This window comes from Mesocricetus auratus, unplaced genomic scaffold (assembly GCF_017639785.1).
Source record: "Mesocricetus auratus isolate SY011 unplaced genomic scaffold, BCM_Maur_2.0 Super-Scaffold_100024, whole genome shotgun sequence".
Lineage (NCBI taxonomy): Eukaryota > Metazoa > Chordata > Mammalia > Rodentia > Cricetidae > Mesocricetus > Mesocricetus auratus.
Window position 1 is genome coordinate 29602129 of NW_024429205.1, and position 22419 is coordinate 29624547.

The following is a 22419-nucleotide window of genomic DNA, read 5'->3' on the forward strand; positions in this document are numbered from 1 at the left end:
ATTTAGGTTGTTTGCAAGACTAGTACATCTCTTAACCACTGCGCCATTTCTGCAGTCCTAATGTCTTACTCTCTGTACAACACTGCCCACCATGTTTTGTAGATATGTTCACAATGGAAGAACAGTTCAAGACTTCTTGTTATTTAAGTGTGAAAAAGATCTTTGTTAAAAGTGTGACAGATCATCCTTTCATGGGATTTCTGAACTAGTGTTGCATTCTTTGTGGGGGGCATTTCAATACAGAGTTTCTCTGTGTAATAGTCCTGGCTATCCTGGAACTTGCTCTGTAGACCATGCTGGCCTCAAACTCTCAGGGAGCTCCCTGCTTCTGCCTCCCAAGTGCTGGGATTAAAGATGTGTGTCTTGGCATGCTGCATTCTTTTTTTTTTTTCCTGCTTGGTGGTGGCACACACCTTTAATCCCAGCACTCAGGGAGGCAAGGCAGAGGCAGACGGATCTTTGAGGCCAGCTTGGTCTACAGAGTGAGTCACACGACTACCAGGGCTGTACAGTGAAACCCTGTCTTAATAAAACTATTTTTAATTACATGAGATAATTGTACATATTAACTGAGTTCAGTGTGATTTTTTCCTTTGTTGTCATTGTCTTCTTTTTGTTTGTTTTGAGACAGGGTCTCTCTGTGTAGCCTGGGCTGTCCTGGAACTAGCGCTGTAAACCAGGCTGGCCTCAAGCTCACAGAGATCCTTGTCTCTGTCTTTTGCCCGAGTCCTGGGATTAGAGGCCTGCGCCACCACACCCTGTTCAGAGTACCTGCACACAACATGCATTACTGATTAAATCTGTAGCTCCTCCAACTCCTGAACCTCCTTCCTCTATTTCTTGAGTGGGGATGACAGGTGTACACCACCACACTTGGTTTCTGTGATGCTAAGGAGAGGACCCAGGGCTTCATGCATGCTAGGCAAGCACTCTACCAACTGAGCTATGTGCACCGTCGACTCCAGATCTCTACTTGTAGTACCATGTAACTCCAAATGAAGGAACAGCTTCACATTCCCCCACGTCTGTCTATGTGTACTGTTTTTTACCATCTGCATGAATTTTCTGGTTTTGCCTGTGGTTTTCAAACCTATGGTCAGAAAGCCTTGGTGGAGTCACGGTTGTTTGCCTGCAGCAAATCGCTAACTCATTTCCTGTTTTCTGCTTTCTCTAGTTAAAAGTACCAAGCAGATACACCACCACTGGAGAGATTGTTGCTACAGTAAGAAGAGTTACTGAGTTGAAGGCTGACTGTTCCTTTCCATTTCAGGAGATGGTCACTTGAAAATAACACATTGGGCAATCCAAACTCTCCCACAGCCCCTTTCTCTACAGCACCAACCTCTTCCTGGTTCTGGGTTTGCTATCCTCAATACAAACTCTGCACGCATTCCTCTCAGCTTCTTGAACTCTCTAGCCTATTTGACTTGTCTTCACTCTGGAAACTACATGTATCCATAAACACATTTGCCGCGTGCTGTTAGCCCTGGCCAGATTACCAAAGTAGGCCTGACTGTCTGACAAACTCATGCCATTCAAACTGCTGCACCAAGCCAGGGGGTGGTGCACGTCTTTACTCCCAGCACTCAGGAGGCAGAGGCAGGTGGATCTCTGTGAGTTCAAGGCCAGCCTGGTCTACAGAGTGAGTTCCAGGACAGCCAGGACTATTTTACAGAGAAATCCTGTCTCGAAAAACCAAAGAAACAAACAAACAAAAAAAAAAAAACTCCACAAAACTGCTGCACCTTGTGAACTTATTGCTGTTTCATAGATTATAACCTTATAGAAAGACACAATATGTTCATCTATGTTTATGGCGTAGAGAGCTCATGACATCTATAGTCTCTTTTTTTTCTGTAGAAGCCAGTATAAAGTTTATCCTAAAAAAGAACACGAAGTTCTTGAAGAGTATTTATATTCAGGGAGCAGATTGTTGTTATTATTGTATTGGAGACAAGATCTCATGTAGACCAACCCAGCCTCAAATCCACTATGTAGCAGAAGATGGCCTTGAACTTCTGATTCTCCCCCCTACTTCCCCAGGGCTGAAATTACTGGTGTGCATCGTTACTCCAGGCTTATATAATGCTGGGCGCAAATCCAGGTCTTCATACCCCCTAGATGAGTACTTTACCAACTGAGCTACATCTCTGGTCCACTTAAAGGGCTTTTTTGAAGTAAGTCACATGCTTACATTAGTATTTTAGGAAGACATTCTGTGGCTGTGAGAGTAGGGTTAGAGGAGGCTGTAGCCTAGAGGCTATTGGGAGGCCACTACAGTATACACAACTAATGCAAAAAGATAAGGGTCTTAACAGAAAGGCCCCACTGCAGAGGCTGTGGTGGGCCAATAGGGAACAATGGAGGACAAAGCGTAAACCCAGGGTCCACAGTCAGAGATGAGGACAAGTAAGTCTGAAAGTAACAGGAATCAATGTCCCAAGGAAATGCGAGCAATGCTGAAGGCTATGTATTGACTGCTGCTATACTCTAGGGCAGCACAGGATACAGGAAATAGGCAGCAATATTAGTCAGGGTTCTCTGGAGAAACAGAACTGATAGAATGAATGTATACATACATATATGTACATATGGAATTTATTAGAAGGGGTTACGAGTTATGATCCAGCTATTCCAACAATGCTGTCTTCCATTGGAAAGTCCAAGAACCCTGTAGTTGTTCAGGCCACAATGCTGGATGTCTCAGCTAGAGTTCAGTCCATGCTGCAATTCTAAAGAAGTAGACTCTAATGCCAGTGAAGGGGTGGCCTTACCAACAAGAGGAAGGACAAGCAGGCAGAAGGTGTGGCCCAGATCAAGAATGAGTCTTCCCACCAGGCAGTGGTGGTGCATGCCTTTAATCCTAGCACTGGGGAGACAGGCAGGCGGATCTCTGTGAGTTCGAGACCAGCCTGCTCTAAGAGAAACCCTGTATCAAAAAAAAAAAAAAAAAAAAAAAAGAATGGGTCTTCCCACCTCAAAAGATCTGGATTTAGGGTGAGTTTTCATGCTTCAAGAGATTTAATTAATGAAAAAAAATCCCTCACAGGTATATCCAGTCCCTTGGGTTTTACTTAATCCCAGATGTAGTCAAGGCAGGGGAACCTTTTCCTCCTTTCACTCACCTCCCCATTATTCACATGGAGGATTTAGACGGCTGTAAGCCTTCATGTGGGTGCTGGGATGTGGGAGCCCACAGTGACTTGGCTTCCATCTGCAGTCTATCCTGACTTATAAGACATTAGAGTTCGGCCGGGCGTTGGTGGCGCACTCCTTTAATCCCAGCACTCGGGAGGCAGAGACAGGCAGATCTTTGTGAGTTCGAGACCAGCCTGGTCTACAAGAGCTAGTTCCAGGACAGCCTCCAAAGCCACAGAGAAACCCTATCTCGAAAAAAAACAAAAACAAAAAACAAACAAACAAACAAAAAAGACATTAGAGTTCAATCTTGCTTGTTTCCATCTCCTTGAAAGCTGTGAGAATGTTCGGATGAAGTCCAGGGAAAAGAGCATTTATCTACCTAACAAGCTTCCGATGCCAGCCAAAAGCACATAGAGAAAGAAGCTGCTCGCTGCTAGCAGGACTCACGTGACAGATAATGAACCTGGATGCTCCTCCATTCAAGGACAGTGCAAGGAGTTGGTTAACTGACTATGCTGCTCTTTGTTCTGCTTTGCCTCTAGTCTGTTTATAAGCAGGATCTAAATTAAACTTGGGCTGTCCGGTGTGCTGAAAGGCATTGGACTGGGCAGTTGTCCCAAATCTATCCTGTGTTTCTGTCTCTGTTTCTTTTATCTTTTGGTGGCGGGAGCGAGGGGGGGGGCGGGTAGGGGGTGTTTCAACATAGGGTTTCTCTGTGGCTTTGGAAGCTGTCCTGGAACTAGCTCTTGTAGACCAGGCTGGTCTCGAACTCACAGAGATCTACCTGCCTCTGTCTCCCCAGTGCTGGGATTAAAGGCATGCGCCACCATACCTGTGTGGAGGCATTTGTTTTTTAATTGAGGCTCCCTCTGTGGTGATATTTTGTTTATGATCTAACAAATAACGCTTGCCTGAAGATCAGAGTGCAAAGCTAGCCACACTAGTTAGTCACAGAGACCAGGCAGTGGTGGTACACATCTCTAATGTCAGCACTTGAGAGACAGAGGCAGATGGATCTCTGTTAGATCAAGACCACCTGGGCTACACAAAATTGAATCCATCTAAAAGAGAAACAGAGCTCACACAAAGGTGATCCCAGCACTTGGAATAACAGGCCTTTAATCCCAGCACTTAGGAGGTAGAGACAGAAAGGGATATGGCTGAGCAGAGAGAGGACTATAAGGTGGGAGACAATCTAGGCAGTCTAGGCAGTCAGACTGAACAGCAGTTAGTCTGAGGATACAGTCTGAGATGCAGTCTGAGGATGCATTCAGTCTGAGGATGCAGTCTGATGCAGTCTGAGGACAGGATCGCCCCTTTGGTCTGAGCATTGATAGAGGTGAGAGCTCTCTAATTGATGGCCAATTTGCTTCTTTTATCTTTCAGTTTTCCTCGTTAGTATCTGACTCCGGGTTTTTATTATTAAGCCCAATTAGGAATCACACTGCATCCCTCCTGTCTGATGACTCTAGCTTGAGTCAAGATGACATAAAACTAGACAGGACAACTGTGTAACTCAGCCATTGTGCCACACCCCTCCTGTGACTAACTGCCTGCATCCTCTGCACTGTGAGTCAAAACAAATCCTCCCTTCATGGAAAAGTAGCCAAAGAACTGGCATTTCCAGAGAACATGGAAGCCCTATGCCACCTAAGCCCCTACAACTTTGCACATCCTCTCTATTTGGCTGCTCTCTAATAACACATTATTTTTCCTCATTTCTATGAGTCAGTTTAGTGAATTATCAAACATGAAGGGGAGCCTGTGGAGACCCTAGATTTGCAGTCAGCTTGGAATAAGTATACTCAATTTGTGGTGTGCATCTGAAATGGGGGTGTCTTGTGAGACTGGATCTTTTAACTTGTGGAACCTAACCCAAACAGGTCAGAGTTTAACTGAGTTCACAGGGGAAGGTGGAGCAGTATCCATCCAGGTTGCAGAGATGGCCCATCAGTCAAGAGCACTTGTTGCTCTTGCACAGGATCAAGATTCAACTGGTTCCTACAGCTCACATGGTGGATCACAACCATCTGCAACTCTATGCCAGGAGCCTGAAGCCCTCTTCTGACCTCCATGGGCAGACATACTTGCATGAGAGACACTTATACACATAGAATAAAGCCATAAAAGAGCCGGGCGGTGGTGGCGCACGCCTTTAATCCCAGCACTCGGGAGGCAGAGAAGCAGGCAGATCTCTGTGAGTTCGAGGCCGGGCTGGACTGACAGCCTCCAAAACAATATAGAGAAACCCTGTCTCATAAAAACCAAAAAAAAAAAAAAAAAAAGCCCTAAAAGAGTGACACAGTCCTTACTGGCCATAGGCTTACAGCCTGTGGCGATCTGAAATGAGAATGTCCCCATAGACTCATATATTTGAACACTTGATCCCCAGCCAGTCGTGCTGTTTGGGGAGGCTTAGAAGGTGTGGCCTTGCTAGAGTAAATATACTACCGGGGGCAGACTTTTTGAGGGTTGTTTTTTTATTTTTTTGGTTTTTTTTTTTTTTTTTGGTTTTACCAGACAGGATTTCTCTGTTTTGTTTTGGAGGCTGTCTGTCCAGCCTGGCCTTGAACTCACAGAGATTCGACTGCCTCTGCCTCCCAAGTGCTGGGATTAAAGGCGTGCACCACCACCGCCTGGCCAGACTTTTTAAGTTTAAGGTCTCACCCCATTTATAGTTTGTTCTCTCTGCTTCACGCTGATGGCTGGAATGAGAACTCTCAGCCTCCTGCTCTGTTTAGTGTGCTGCTTGTTGCCATGGCTCCCTGCCACGATGGACTCTTATCTTTCTGGAACCATAAGCCCAAACAAGCCCTTCCTTCTATAAGTTGTCTTGGCCATGGCATTTTATCAAGATAAAAGAAAAGTAATTAATATGTGGCCCATCTCTAATTAAAGACAGGCTAGCTGGAGGAAAGACTAAAAAATATTTATCAAAGTTTATATATAGACAGATATGATGGCACACATTGATAATCTAAGCCCTCAGAAGATAGAGGCAGGAATTTAAGGTCAACCTTGACTACTATCAAGTTTGGGAGGCTGGCCTGGGTCATGTGAGGCCTTTAGAATGAAGGCTCCCAATTGTAAGCTTAGATTCAGGGATGTAGGACTCTATTTGGATAGAGAAGGTGTGGTAGTTTGAATGTAACTGGCCCCCATAATAATCTCATAGGGAGAGGCACTATTAGGAGTTGGCTTTGTTGGAGTTGGTATGGCCTTGGAGGAAGTATGTCACTGTGGGAGTGGGCTTTGAGGGTTCCAAGCTCCAGATGCTGCCCAGTGTCTCAGTTGACTTCTTGTTGCCTGCAAGATGTAGGACTCTCAGCTATTCCATCACCATGTCTGCCTGCAAGCCAAAATGTTCCCTGCCTGAACCTCTGAACCTGTGAGAGCGCCCTCTAATGGTTTCCTTATAGGAGTTACCGTGGTTGCCAGGTGTTGGTGGCTCATGCCTTTAATCCCAGCATTCGGGAGGCAGAAGCAGGCGAATCTCTGTGAGTTCTAGACCAGCCTGGTCTACAGAGTGAATTCCAGGACAGCCAAAGCCACAGAGAAACCCTGTCTCTAAAAACCAAAAAGAAAGAGTTGCTGTGGTCTTTTCCCTTTTTACAGCAATAGGAACCCTAGCTAAGACAGAAGGTGTGATCTGAGTGGAACCCAGTAAGGTGGTTTCTTTTCATCCCTCTTGACTTTTCAGTAAAGCATTCCTTCTTCATAGGCATAGGGCAGAACCTGTTATGAAATACTGGTATCAGACTAGAGAGATGAGAGATTTTCTTTCCCGCCAACTCTAAGACAAAGAAGCCAGGGGAAATTCAGGCAATATTCTTAGGTATTATGACTTACTTTGTGAAAAGGGGATCTGGTTTCTGTGAACCTCCTTTATAAAAAGTAGCTCTGCTCTTTATGTATCTATGTTTGTGTAAGTGTACTGCTCACATGTGCCAGTGTCCAAGTAGGACAGAAGAGGGCATTCGGTCCCCACAGCTGAGCCTCAGGCACTTGTGAGCAGACTGGCCTAGGTGCTGGGAGATCTCAGGTCCTCTGGCAGAGCAGAGAGTGCTCCTAACCACTGAGCCGTCTCTCTAGACCCATCTATGACCCTCTTTAGTAGAAGAAATTCTAATTTCTGGTTCTAGCTTCAGAAGGAGAGAGTAAGACATAAGAGGACAAGAGGAAGTGAGAGACATAAGAGTTTTGCTTTTGGAAGCATTGCTTCTGAGGCCCAAAGTGTCACACTCTGGGTTACTGTTTTCTGAGACCTAACCATCCATCATTGGGCACAGAGCTGTTGTCACAGAATTGGTTGGTATGTGGAGAAATGATATGTAGTTGGTGTCAAGCAAAAACAAAATAAAAAGCACACTGCACAGGGACTCCGTCATATTTTCCCTCTTCACCTTGTGTCACAGTTCTTTATAGCATGTGGTTAAGTCAGAAGCAGCAGCCACTCTGCTGCAATTCTCTGACCTACATTCAGAGGAAGAGAAGCGGGCTTACTCTGCTCTAGAGAAGCCTGCACAGGGAGGGCCGGATTTCCCAGCAGGCCACTGAGCCAGACTTCTGATTATGATCTACCCCACACTCTGTGGGCATCTCTACAGGCCAGGAGCACTGGAACTAGGTGCTCCTGTTGGTACCAGGCATCTCAGAGGCAGAATGTCCTGCCTATCACTGGCCTTTGACCTTTGAGTCTGTGGTGATGTTAGGTCTACAAGACTCCTCCTAGTTGCTTAGCTAGACTTTATATACTAGCTGTGCTTGGCTATCTACTGATAGTCAAGGTTTTCCTAGGACCGTAGAGTTGCCACAACAAGCTCGCTCAGCTGCTTCCCCTCCAATCACAGACAAAGGCCCTGCTGAAGTCTTCCCATTCTGACCCTGAGCCTGATGTCCAGATGTGCAGCTGTCCCAGTGTTTGCAGTTAATTTCTAGCTTCTCCGTCTTCTCCTCCCTCTATTTTCTTCAAAGAAGATTCACAGTTTCATCAACTAATGCTACCTGTTTCTGTCCATCAGTGATGCTACAACAAAACTACCTGAGATTTCATTAAAAAAACAACAATAACAAAACCTGTATTCAGGAGTGATGATGCATACCCTTAGTTCCAGCACACAGGAGGCAGAGACAGGCTGATCTCTGTGAGTTGGAGTCCAGCCCTGTCTACAGAGCAAGTTCCAGGACAGTCAGAGTGACATAATGACACTTTCTCTTTTTTTGGTTTTTTCGAGACAGGGTTTCTCTGTGGCTTTGGAGGCTGTCCTGGAACTTGCTCTGTAGACCAGGCTGTCCTCAAACTCACAGAGATCCGCCTGCCTCTGCCTCCCGAGTGCTGGGATTAAAGGCGTGAGCCACCAGCACCGGCATGTGCTGCATCCTTTTATGTTGCGTTTGTTTAACTCTGTGAAGCTGTGTTATTTCGCATGCCTAAAACACCCACTGGTCTAATAAAGAGCTGAACGACCAATAGGCAGGAGAGGAACATGTGGGACTGCCAGGCAGAGGGAATAAATAGGAGGGGAAAAGGAGGAGAGGAAGTGCCAGGGCTTCCAAGGTGCAAACATCCCCAAAGCCTTGACGCCAGTCTCAGTGTGTAGCTTCATCTGGTGTTGGTAGATAATGAGTTCTGACATCTTTACTGGAGTCTGTTGGAGGTAGAAAGAGGGTTATATCACATTAAACGGTAAAGCCCCTTGAAAGCAAAGACCATGTGTTATCAGTGTGTAAGTGTCACTTGGGCAGTGCCCGGGGCATTCTCACCAGTGCCTGACAGGTTGATGACATGCTTATATGGCCATCTTTAGCAGTCTTCCTGTGTACCTCTCACGTGCCTCCCATCTTGCTTTCCCCAGTAGCAAATCTAAAACGGTTGATGAAATTAGGTTGAGCTGAACCACAAAGAATTCTATCTCTTTCAGACTGTTGGGATTCTCCCAAGCATTCCTGGCTTTTAGTACAGGTAGTTTCCTTCTGAACCCAAATATAGGGAGCTTGGGTTAAACAAACAAACAAAGAAGTGTGTGTGTGTGTGTGTGTGTGTGTGTGTGTGTGTGTGTGTTATTGAGTCTGGCATCTTCTGCAAGATGGTTTCTTTAGACATGACAGAGAAGCTGCACCCATGAAATCTCAACTCTATGGTCACCTAAACATGACCTGCAGCACCAGCCAACATGCTAAAGTGGATGAGGGAAATTTCACAGGGACTCATGCCTACATGATGAGCCATTGGTAATTAGTGGGTGTTAAGACAAGAAGAAGTGGTTTCTCCCATCCTGAGTGAGGTAGCCCAGTCACAAAAAGACAAGCATGGTATGTACTCACTCATATATGGAGTTTAGACATGGATCAGGATAGTGCCAGTCTGTACTTCCACTGACAGAGAGTCTGGGAAACAGAAAAGAACCTAAGAGATATGCATGGTACCCAAGAGAAGAGGAATGAGGCAAGATCCTCTGAACGTATGGGGAACACAGCAATGGGTGGGGGGGTGGGAGCTGGGAAGAAGAGAGGGGGAGAAGAGGAAGAGAGAGTAGGTCATGGGGGAACAGGAAGGTTGAGTGGGGGGGTAGAATAGGGGAAGAGAGAATCATAGGTTAGAAGACAGATCAGGCGTTGGTGGTGCATGCCTTTAATCCCAGCACTTGGGAGGCAGAGGCAGGTGGATCTCTGTGAGTTCGAGACCATCCTGGACTACCAAGCGAGTTCCAGGACAGCCTCCAAAGCCACAGAGAAACCCTGTCTCGAAAAACCACAAAAAAAAAAAAAGAAGACAGATCAGGCACCAGTGTGACCAATTGGCAAGCTAAGCAATAGTGGAGAAACCACCTTGAATGCCCATTCCTGATAATGAACTTGATGTCTATAACCATCCTGGAGCCTTCATCCAGTGACTGATGGAAGCAGAGGCAAACACACAATTAATCACTGAACTGAACCCAAGGAACCCAGTGACAGAGAGAGAGGAGCGATGAGCAAATTGGCAAAGAATGGGCTGGCAAAACCAGCAGAGACAGCTGATCTGAACAGGGGAGAGTTCTTGGACCCCAGACCGACAGCAGGGAGGCCAGCATGGAACTGATCCAGACCCCCGAATGTGAGAGTCAGTGAGGAGGCCTGGGCAACCTGGAATACAAACAGACATCATGTGTCCATAACAGAAAGAGGGATGCTCTCTCAGTCTGGTCTCTTAGGGGAGTGCCTGGACCCTACCCTGAGTGAAATGACAGACTCTAGATATCCCCTATGTGGAAGGAATTGGCAATAGGGTGGGAGGCTGGGGGGGGGGGAATGTGGGAGGAGGGGAGGGACAGGGAACTGGGATTGACATGTAAAACAAGCTATTTAAAATTAAAATAATAAAAAAATCTAAAAAAAAAAAAAGAAGTGGTTTCTCCAGGGGCAACACCCCTGATAAGTTAACACTGTCTCAGGTAGTCATCCCTAAACACATGTACATACAAGCAACACTAAATAGGCTCAGTAGGTCACATACATATCATGTACATATGTAACAATAATAGTTAAAGATGAGGCCATGAATTTGAAAGGGAGTGAGGGAAATAGGAGTCGAGGGGCTGGAGGGGTGGGAAATATAATACTAATGTATGAAATTCTCAAAACAATTGTTAAAAACTGAGTCTTGGAATCAGTAATTGGTTAGGACAACAACAAAAATAATCTCTTTTGTTCTTGGAAAAGAAGGAATTACCTCAGATAGTGACTCTTGGGTGCCAGGAGGAGAGCTGACAATAAGCAGCTTGGGAGGTCACACGATGAGAAAGAAGAGGGATGTGGGATGGACTTGACGGGAGAGAATCTCTCCACAGTCTGAGAGTCCCCATTGCAGCAGCCCGTCAGTAGCTTACGCTTCAGAGTCATCGTTATGAATCCTGGAGGTGAGGTCGTGGGAGCAGCTTGCAGCTACAGTTTCTGTGTGGTGTGCAGAGCACAGGTCTGCGGGCTCACATATCCTCAGTCTCCATCCTGTGTAGGTGACTGCCCTCTCTGAGATGAAGCAAGCCTTATTCTTCAACTGTCTATCCTGGTACCTCTGCCTCTGGTAGAGGGAAAAGATAAGTAATTCTTCTTACAAAACTGTCATTGCTGGGCGTTGGTGGCACATGCCTTTAATCCTAACACTTGGGAGGCAGAGGCAGGCGGATCTCTGTGAATTCAAGACCAGCCTGGTCTACAGAGAGAGTTCCAGGACAGGCTCCAAAACAATACAGAGAAACCCTGTCTTGAAAAAAACAAACAAACAAAAAAACCTGTCGTCACAATCTCTACTCTTTTACCATGTAACTTAACCCCAGGCTTTGTCTGAAAAGTAAAGTAACATTAAATACCTTGTAGAATTTAGCAATGGTTCATCCCTACATTACTTCTTGGATGCCGACCTCCCTATTCTATGGACAGTGAACACTGCTGTAGATCTAGTCTTTGAATGTAGAGTAGTGCTTCGAGATTAAGAAAATGGGATATTTGGATAAGGAAGACAAGGTTTATAACTCACACAAGGTAGTCCTATTTAATATGCTAAACACTTCAAATCCACAGGAAAAGGAAATCAAGGCGTGTACTCTTCACACCTTAGGGAAATAACATATTTCTCATACCAAGCCAAGCAATAGAACTTCCCTGTTACACTTGGTGCTAGCCACCCAAGATGCCTTTCTTTCATTCTATGGCAGCATGAGCTTGGCAGAACATTGAGAACTGGAGGCTGAGAAATGACAAATGTGGTCTTCCTGCTCACAGAAGCTCTCAAGCATCTTTGCTAACACAGCGTTGCCGAGAGGGCTTGAGTATGAGTCAGACGCACAGGTCAAGTGGGTTGATGAGACTTGCAGAATCTGCAAGGGCTTCTGATGAAGCCGCATACAAGAGTGTCTCTGGGCTATTGTGTGAGTGTGGCACAGCCTATAATTTGACTTGTTTGGATCTTTTTGTTATTATATGTTGTACTTCACTGAAGCCTGCTGCAAGCTCTTTTTCCTAATTTCTTGATGGAGAATTGAGGCTTTGTAGCAAGAATGCTAACTACTCAAATTTCACAAGCAGAAACAAGGAGACAGTTACAATGTTTATTAGCATTTGATTACAGGAACATGAACTCGGTTTGCCTAATTTCCTGATCACAGATGCATTTCTGTGCTCACAGAGGTGAAGTAGAGACCACGAACATAGATGGAGTGAGATATGTGCTTCCTTAGGCTCCCAGACCTCTCCTCCTTCCTAGAGCCAGCACCCTCCTAGAGCTGCAGATTCAGCAGAGGTACCTGTATTTTATCTCATGGTTCCGTTGAGGTCCTAATAGCATGCTCTTAATCCTAGGCCATGAACACCTCATCTGGGAAAAGTCAGAGTTAGTCATCAAACTTTCAAACGGTATTTCCTTAAATCTAGTCCCAGATAATCAGCATCAGAACTGTCTGAGAGGTGAGGAAAGGGGAAGACACGGGGCCTGGAATGGTGGCTCAGTGTCTAAGAGCTAATACCACTCTTGCAGGGTAGGGGAGTTTGATCCCCAGCACTCTTGTCAAGTAGCCAACAACTGCCTACCATGGCAGTTCCAAGGGGTCTGACGCCCTCATCTGGCCACCATAGGCACTTCATGCATGTGCATAAACCCACACTCACACACACATATGCACATAGTAAAAAAAATAAAGATTTTAGCTGGGCATTGGTGGCACACGCCTTTAATCCCAGCACTCAGGAGGCAGAGGCAGGTGGATCTCCGTGAGTTCGAGGCCAGCCTGATCTACAGAGAGAGTTCCAGGACAGCCTCCAAAACAATACAGAGAAACCCTGTCTCGAAAAAAACAAAAAAAAAACAAAAAAAAAAAGATTTTACAGGGTCAGCAAAAAAGAGCATTTCTTACTCTTGCAGAGCACCAGGGTTCAGTTCCCAGTATCCACATGGTGGCTTACAACCATTTACAACCTCAGTTCCAGTCCACTCAACGTGGCCTCTCTGAGCTCCCCTCATGAATGAGGAGCACATGCATACACGCAGGCGAAACAATTAATACATGAAATAAATACATCTAAAAAACGAAGATTTGTGATTATCACCTTAGGCTCCCAGAGTCAAAACTGGGACACCTAAGCAAGGACCTCAGAATCTTCTCCCAACTGTACACACTTAAGTATGTCTTTTTACTTTCAAAGGATACGAAAAGAAACAGTACCTGGCATTTACCTGGTAACTGGACTGTAATAAATATGTGTTCCCTTAATTCCTGTTTTAAAAGTACATGTTCCAGGCTGGAGAGACAGCTCAGCAATTAAGAGTACTGGCTGCTCTTCCAAAGGACCCAGGTTCAATTCCCAACACCCACAAGGCAGCTCACACCTGTAATTCCAGTTCCAGGGTATCTAACACCTTCACACCCATGAACATAAAATACATTTAAATAAAGCATAAAAGACGGCCGGGCGTTGGTGGCGCACACCTTTAATCCCAGCACTCGGGAGGCAGAGGCAGGCGGATCTCTGTGAGTTCGAGACCAGCCTGGTCTACAGAGCTAGTTCCAGGATAGCCTCCAAAACAATACAGAGAAACCCTGTCTCGAAAAAAAAAAAAAAAAAGCATAAAAGGCAAACACCATTAATCCCTTCTTAAAGGAGCCTTGGACTTCGGGAGCAAAAGGGGGTAGATGTCTACATAATCTGAAACTCTTTGGTTTCAGGAGGGCCTGCCTAACAAGGACACTGAAAGTCAGAGGATCCAATCTAGTGAGGGCTTAATCCTTTGAGACAAAGGAAGAAAAACGAAGAGAGAAAAAGAAAACCAAAACGGATCCTCAGTCAGCAAGCAGAGGAGTCTGCAACGACTTTCTCCATTTCCAACCACCACGGTACCTCGTTACTTAGTACACCGGGTGCACCCTGATCAAAGAGTTAACTGACCCCTCGGGATCAGTCTTACTGTCCCAGGATTAACAGGCAGCATTAACCGGCCAACCAGCTCCTCCCAGGAGCAGAGAAACTGGGGTTTAGAAAGACTACTTGCGGGTGGGCAGCATGGCTTAGTGAATAAAGGAGCGGCCCCGTAGCCTGCCCCCTGAGGTGATTCCTCAGAGCCTACAGGGTAGAGAACCAGACTGTCTTTTGACCACGCGCGCCTGTGCAAAATAAGCAGTTGCTTTGGTTTAAACTACACGCCCCAAGATGCAATTGCAATTTTTCTCAAAGACTACCTTTCCCGACATGCCCTGCAGCCAGGATTAGCGAGAGAGAAAAAGACCCGCAAGCCTGACTGGAAAGTTTACCTCTCCGGTACCACAGGCAAAGGAAAGTTTTTACAAGGCCTCAGGCACTCCCCGCGCTGCGTCCCGCCACCCCCACCCCGAGGGTGAGCAAGTGCTCACACCCAGGCGCCGCAGGGGAGGAGTCGACCCGCGTCCCTCCCCCCTTTCCCGGGACCTGTCGCCTTCATTCCCTCCCCTCTCCCGGGACCTGTCGCCTTCATTCCCTCCCTTCTCCCGGGACCTGTCGCCTTCATTCCCTCCCCTCTCCCGGGACCTGTCGTCTTCATTCCCTAGGGGACCAAGGCCGGAGCTGAGCCCCGGGGTGCAGCCGCGCGCCCGCCGCCGCCGCCGTCCTCATGGTTTCGGTGACCAGAGCCGTGTTTGGAGAGCTGCCGTCGGGGGAAGGGATAGTGGAGAAGTTCCAGCTCCGGTCGGACCAGCTGAGTGTGGACGTCCTCTCCTGGGGCTGCGCGATCTCTGCCCTGCGCGCCAGGGACAGGCAGGGGGAAGCCTCCGACGTGGTGCTCGGCTTCGCCGACTTGGAAGGTGGGTCGCGTCCTGCCCGGGGCTGCCGAGCGGTCCCCGGCCCGCACTGCCTCCCTTAGGCAGTCGGACTAGTCACGGCCCACGAGGTACCAGACTCCTCAGAGCGATCTTCGCACTGTGCGCCACGGGGTGCGTGCAGCCCCCTCCTCCCTGGTGTATTTCCGTGGAAGGAAAATCAAAGACGGACGCCTGTTACTACTCCACCCCCCATCGGACTTTGATTGAGCAGCAGAAATGCCTCAGAATGTAGGCCCGGTGTAAACTCACCGGAGGGTTTGGTCACTGTGGTCAGTGTGGGCCAGCACGGTGCCTCCATTTGCTCGGGGACATGTTCTTAATCAAAGGGGTACAGCCAATAGTCTGGAAACAAGGCCTCCTAGCACGGGGACATAATCATTACGATCCGTTGGGCAATTCGGATGTCTTTTTTTTTTTATGTTTTGGACAGGGTCTCATGCAGCCCTATCTGTCCGGCAACTCACTATGTGGCCAAGGCTGGCCTGGAACTCCTGATCACCCCGCTTCCAGTTCACAAATGTTGGCATTACAGGCAAAAGGCAGCAGTTTTATATTAACTCATGCGGTTAACACTCTGTTGATGCAGTGGACTCACTCAACAGGATAGACAAGGGTCCCCCTCAACTGGCAGTTTAGTTGGGAGACAGAATTTAGACGGACAATTACTAAGTTACGTCTCTGGATTGCAGTTTGATTTGCAGCAGCAGAAAAGTGAGCATCTTGCCTTTCCTTAGCATTGCATGTAACCAGACAGAAAGCAAAGTCTGAAGTAAAATTGGCAAATGGGAACAGAATTAGTCTGCTCTGCTAGGTGGTAGGGTATAAACAGATTTTGTACCAGAAGAGGAGGTTTGAGGTTTTCCTTTTGGTGTGTCTTTCTACCTACTTGGTTCTTCAGATGTTTAATTTGGCTCTTGGTTTGGGGTCAACAAGAAAACCCTGTTTTTTTTTTTTTAAAGCAAAATGAGATGTGTCCCCATGGCGTTACATCTTGACTTCCTGAGTTTCTCCTGTGTTTCTCCTACCCAGAGTCCTCCTGGATTCCTAGTCCCACCTATCTTGGTTCCCTATTGGCCAACAGTGCTTTATTGACATATACATAGGACTTCCCCCATCAAGTAAGAGAATTAGAGGTGATGGTGGTGCCTGCCCTTAATCAGTCTCTGCCAGGGGGCATTACCCACCACCTTATAGAGACTACAACCGCCCTCACTCCTGGACCCTCTTAGTTCCAAGGTGAGAGTCTCTTGGACCTGAAATAAGATCACAAGATGTCTTTGGAGTCCGTATGAAATGGGAGCTGAGATGACTTCCCACCGGGTGACACCAGTTTCTTTACAGGCATGGAAATACCAGTTGTGAGGCCATTCATCTAAGTTTGGGGTGCCTATTGGGGCTCAGTGAAAGAATTAGCCTCACCTATTCATAAAAGCTCTAGACAAAAGGCATTGGCTCTCCTGGGATTAGAGTAGCCCAACAGGTTCCTTGTTGGGCTCCCTGGCACTTGAGAAGGCTCTAAAGCAGTGGTTCTCAACCTTTGGGTTGCATATCAGGTATTTGCATTAGGATTCATAACAGTAGCAAAATTACACGTATGAAATAGCAATGACATAATTTTATGGTGGGGTCACCACAATGTGAGGAAGTGTATTAAAGGGTTGCAGCATGAACCACTGTTCAATAGCATATTCTTATCAAGATGCATCACAGCCTCACCAAATCAGAACTTTTAAAATATTCTTGCTGATGTGTCTATCAAGATGGACATTTTCATTCCTGGGCTATAATTTGATACTGAATTATTTTAAAAGGAGAGAAACACTATTTTCAAAAGAGAGGTTGAAAGGAAAACATGTAGATTATTAATATTAAGAAGTGCTTTCTAGCTGGGCGTTTGTGGAGCACGCCTTTAATCCCAGCACTCGGGAGGCAGAGACAGGTGGATCTCTGTAAGTTCGAGACCAGCCTGGACTACCAACCGAGTTCCAGGACAGGCTCCAAAGCCACAGAGAAACCCCGTCTGTCAGTAAGCAAGCTGCAGAGGTCTGAGGGCTGGTTTGGGGTGTAGCCCAGTCAATAAAGTGCCTGCCTAATGTAGTTTTGAAGATTTGAAGAATTCCCAAGTAGTGCACACCTTTAATCCTGACACTTGGGAGGCAGAAGCAGGCAGATCACTGTGATTTTGAGGACAGCCTGGTCTACAAAGGAAGTTCCAGGTCAGCCAAGGCTACACAGAGAAACCCTGTCTTGGAAAACAAACCAACAACAACAGCAACTCCATCCCTAGTGCTGTATAAAAACAAGACATTGTGATGTTTGCGATAATTTCAGCACTCATGGGGATGGAGACTGTAGCATCAAAAACCCAGGTGTTGGTGGCACACACCTTTGATCCCAGAGTTTGGGAGGCAGGGGCAGGTGGATCTTAGTGAGTTCTGGTCTACAAAGAGGGTTCCAAGACAGCCAGAGAAAGCCTATCTCAAAGCCTATCTCAAACAAACAAACGAACAAACAGAAAAACAAACAAAACCTGGGTTTTGAAGAGGGAGTGGAGACAAAAGAGGTTTGGTTAAAGACTGAAGATTGACACTGCAGATGCCCAACGCTGACAAGTCCTGACTTAAATCAATGCTTTGTTAATGCTGTGTGATCTTCAGTGAGTTGTTTAGGGCTCCAGACCTGTTGTGTGTGTGTGTATCTGCCCCTGTCTGTCCACGTGAGCAAAGTCTCTAACTGAGAGAAGTGTTAATCGTTGTCATCTCTTTTCCTTCTTTTGTCCTTAAATAGCTTCTTTCACTCTGCTAGACTTTGTATTCATTTAACTTTGCTTATCCTGATACTATGTCATGGAGATACTATCTAAGTGATTGTCTATTCATGTTTTCTTACAGCCTAAGGACAGTAGTTCAGTGGGTGGAGCTTCGGAGGGAAAATAGGGAGTAATTTTCCTTAGGAGTAATTTTCCTTCAGACTTTAAAAGGGCCTTCTGGCAAAGTCGTAGGCTGTCCGATATGGGTGGCATGGGAATAGAAAGGCTGTATGCTACCAATAAGCACTTACTAATTTATTCTGGCTCAAAGAACCAGGACAAACTTTACTCTTTCAACTCGGCAGTTGAGTTCACTGTTAGACCTAGGAACTTTGACCTTTTGATGATAAACAATATTTTCTGCATTTCAAAACCCTTTCAGTCATGCCCTCTTCTGGATCTGAGCTTGTCATTTTTCACAGTCCTGATTGGATGGGAAGGCTTTGTGATACTTGATGCCTTTGTTCTGTGAAGGGTTCTCCAGAGACTACAAGGGAAATGCTTTCTTGGTCCTAACAGTTTCATTTCTAGAAACTGTTCATCCAAACTAAGGAACTGGCAAGTGCAGCTCTTTTCCAGGGCCCAAGTCACTGTTGAAGGAAGAGGTCCCCAATGAAGGTATTCTTACAGGCTCATGAGCAGGAGCTCTTCCACCTGGGGTTTTTCCACTGTGCTGTAAGCCTGTATATAAGCCTGCTCCCTCTTCAGAGAGAGGGAGAGGGAGAGAAATCTCTTAGCACTTGCAATAAAGGCACACCAGCAGACACATATATGCAGCACCCATTCTCTGGCTATAAAGGCAGCAGATGCATTCTCTTAGTACAGACAGCCAGACGACTTGTCTTTCATTTCCCCGTGCCTCGGACTTGCTTGTGGCACAGACGCCACAACTGGTAGGTGATGATGTGCCTAAGAGCATGGACTCAGAGGATGTGGTGACACATACCAGTAATCCCAGCACTGAGGTAGAAAAAGAATTACAAGGCCTAACTGGGCTGTGTAGCATGATCCTTCCTACAAAAGAGAGAAACAGAGACATGTGAACTCTGCAGCCAGACTTTCAAGATTCAATTCTGGGTTTTATTGCTTGATGGTGTTGGGAGGCAAAGTATTTTAACTTCTCGGTGGAACGGGGGTAATAAGAGTACCTCCCTTCCTTGATGAAAAGTTCTAAGGGTGAAATGCAGAGCGTCTGGAACTTAGAAATTGCTTGGTGATTGTTAGCAGTCAGAGGTGGAGCCCAGAACCATCATGTAAAGTGGTTAATGTTTAGCTTGTGCCGGACCAAGTGAGCAGTGGGAACCTGGCTTACTCAGTTCAGGTTCTGTACCTGTACAACTGTGGAAAAAAGAATTTACTTGCTTGAATCCCATTCTGTGTTGATCAGAAGTGGTGGTGGTTGTACAGTGCCTTGGGGAAGAATTCTTAGTATAAAAAAAAAAACTGTGCAAAAAATCCTTGATGTTTTCTGTTGTAACCCAAGCATAGAGGAATGTAAGGAAGTGGGAAATGCTACAGTTTGCTTGCTTACATGCAAAGTCATAATTGCAACAATGCAACATTGCTTTTTACAGCGCCTGCCAATAATATTTTATGTTCATCAGGATACCCTGTAGCCATCAAGAGAAATATGGTAGATCGCTATGTTAGGGATGAGATTTTAAGACTTGTAATAATCCCGGCAGTCATGGTGCACACCTTTAATCCTAACACCTGAGACTCTCTGAGTTTCAGGCTAGCGTGGTCTACAGAGCAAGATCCAGGACAACTAGGACTATTAAACAGAGAAACCCTGTCTGGAAAAACCAAACCAACCAAACAAAAAACAATTCATTGCTTATCTGAAATGCAAATTTAACTGGGCATTCTGTGTTTCTTCTGGGAAGCCTGCCATATATCCTTGTGTTTTACTTAGCCTTCTTTTACTTCCTAATTGTATGGTATATTTGAAGTTTTAAAAAATTGTGTGTGTGTCTTTGTGTGTCTGTGAGTGCATGTGCCCAGATTCTCTGGAGCTGTAATTTCAGGAGGTAGAGAGCCACCTGATATGATTGCTAGACACTGAACTTGGATCCTCTGTGGGAGCAGGTATGAATTCTTAACCACTGAGCCCTCTGGCTGGTTTTAAAAAAATAAAGTCATAGTTTTCTTTCCAGACTGCATAAGAGGTGTTTGAGAGATGGCTCAGCAGTTAAGAACACTTGCTGTTCTCTCAGAGGACCCAGATTCAATTCCCAACACCCATACAGCAGCTCACAATTGTATGTAACTCTAGTTCCAGGGGAATCCAATGACCTCTTCTGGCTTCCTCTGGCACCGGGCATACATGTGGCACATTGACATACATGCAGCACATTGGCATACGTGTTGTGTATGTGCGTTTTTAAGACTAGGCTGGGCCTAGTGGTACACCGGGAAGGCAGAGGCAGGCAGATCTTTGTGAGTTCAAGGCCAAACTGGTCTACAGAGTGAGTTCTGGGATTGCCGGAGTTAAACACAGAGAAACCCTCAAGACAAACAAACAAACAAACTAATGCTATTATGTCCTGTCTGTGTGTGCAGGCTATCTTCAGAAGCAACCCTACTTTGGAGCAGTGGTTGGGAGGGTAGCCAACCGAATTGCCAAAGGAAGATTCACAGTGGATGGGAAGGAGTACCACCTGCCCATCAACAGAGAGCCCAACAGTCTCCATGGAGGTTTCAGAGGGTTTGATAAGGTGAGTTGAGCCCCTCTTGGCACACTTCAGAGTCCCCTCAAGCCTGTATATGGGAGACTTAATCCCACACCCAGGAACGCCCATGTGGTGCAGGGATCCAGGAAAGAGTTTGCTGGTTCCTGACTTTGACAGCCTTGGACTCAGGAAGACAGGGCATGGCTTCCACAGTATTAGCCTCAGGGAGTTGGGTTTCAGAAACATGGAGTAATGATTATTCCTACGATTTACTGCACAGGCATTTGCATCTGTTTTCTCTAGTCCTTGCTAAAACCGTGCATGATCACCAAATGTGACTGCCGAGGCCCCAAAAGGCTCCACATCTCCTAGTAGGATAGTGGGGCCTACTTGGCCCCAGATCCCTCATTCCTGCACGTTAGTACTTGTGTCCTCCAAGGCTCCCGCCAGTGTACACAATTCAACATACCTCCTTGAGTCTGTCCTTCGGCCCCTCCCCCATACATAGCGTGCACCACACCTGGGTCTATGCTTCCACTGAAGTGTGTTGTTCCCCACGGTTAGCTCAGGTTGTCTGCAGGTCCCCTTTCTGAACACGCACTCCCAAATCCCTGGGAAACGGAGTCAGGAGGGCACGTGATGTACAAACCCTACCTTGTGCTTCCCAGCCCTGCTGTGAGTCATGCTCTGGGCTTCCAGGGAGAAAACCATAGAGGTAACTTTCCTCTGGCCTTAGCAGAGAGGATGAGACCGTGGGTGGAGGTTAAAGGCCGCGGCTGCTCTCTGTTCCCCCACTTCAGTCAGCAGCTTCCTGTCCTAGATCCGGACAGCCCTGGTGGTTCCCTTCCCTCAGCGAGGTGCTTCTCACACTAGGCAGAGCAGACCATGGAGGGAAGTGTCAGTTCTGCCAGTTAGGGCTGAGGGTTTCTACAAGACGCCAGGTTCGTGAGCAAGCCTCAACCCAGAGGAAGCTGGACCCAGCCTTAGCTGGGACAGGGGTCTGCGGAGGGGCCTCAAAACAGTGGCTTGTGTTACCCACCATGTTCTTCCTTTTCCTGTGTTTTCTATGGCATTCATTGACACACGTTCCCTTTTAGAACACAAATACCAAGTGCATAGCTGTCTGCCTCCCCCCTTTTTTTCCTGCAGGATCCCATGCTGGCCTTGAACCGGCTATGTGTGTGACTGAGAATAATCTTCAACTTATGACCCTCCTTTCTCTAGCTCCCCATTGCCGGGACTGCTAATTTGTTTTTGTTTTTTTTGAGATTTATTTTATTTATATGTGTGTGAGTGTGCATGTCTGTGTGTGTGTGTGTGTGAATGCGCACGCGCACACACAATTGCTTAAGTGAGGCCAGAGAGAGTGTTAGGTTCCTGGAGCTACAGTTATGTCTGTTTTGAGCTGCCAGATGTGGGCACTGGAAACCAAACTTGGGCGCTGTGCAAGAGCATCCAGCACTCTTAGCTGCTGGCCCGCTTCCCCAGGCCAGGAGTCGCTTCCCACATGCCAGGTGTTTACTCTGCCAGCTCAAGTACATCCCCTTAACCCTGCCTGAGCACATTTGGTTTCAGTACAACTGGGCACACAAACAAGGTAGTTTGTTAAGACAAAGGTCCAAATTAGCTCAGGTTTCTGGCAGCTGGAGGTTTAAACGCATGGCACCAGCCTCCGGTTGTGTCTCACATGCAAGCTCTTTCTCCCTTTGCTTCATTCAAACATGGAGGAGGCCTCTTAGGATAGCTGGGAAGCTCAGCTCTTTCTTCCTCTTACTATAAAACCATCATGGGGACAGGGCTGGGCTTGTCATCATGGCCTCATCCAGTCCTAATCTCCCATTAGGTGTACCTTAAATACCCCTACCATGAATTTGAGAACCAAATTCCCAACAGACAAAACTTTTGGGCAACACATTCCAACGATGGCAGTGCCCTTTATTGGAGAGAGTCCCTTGTGTGCACCTGAGGTTCCAAG

The 22419-nt window shown here is 46.6% G+C and overlaps 1 protein-coding gene across 1 annotated transcript in view; it reads left to right on the forward strand.

Moving 5' to 3' along the window:
• Positions 1-14403: 14403 nt before the first annotated feature.
• Galm (galactose mutarotase) overlaps positions 14404-22419 on the forward strand; it is a 35483-nt gene continuing 27467 nt past the window's right edge. The window contains exons 1-2 of the mRNA XM_005073617.4: positions 14404-14945; positions 20335-20489. Coding sequence (XP_005073674.1) covers positions 14756-14945; positions 20335-20489 — 345 coding nt within the window. The 5' untranslated portion in view covers positions 14404-14755. The remainder of the gene's footprint in view (positions 14946-20334; positions 20490-22419) is intronic.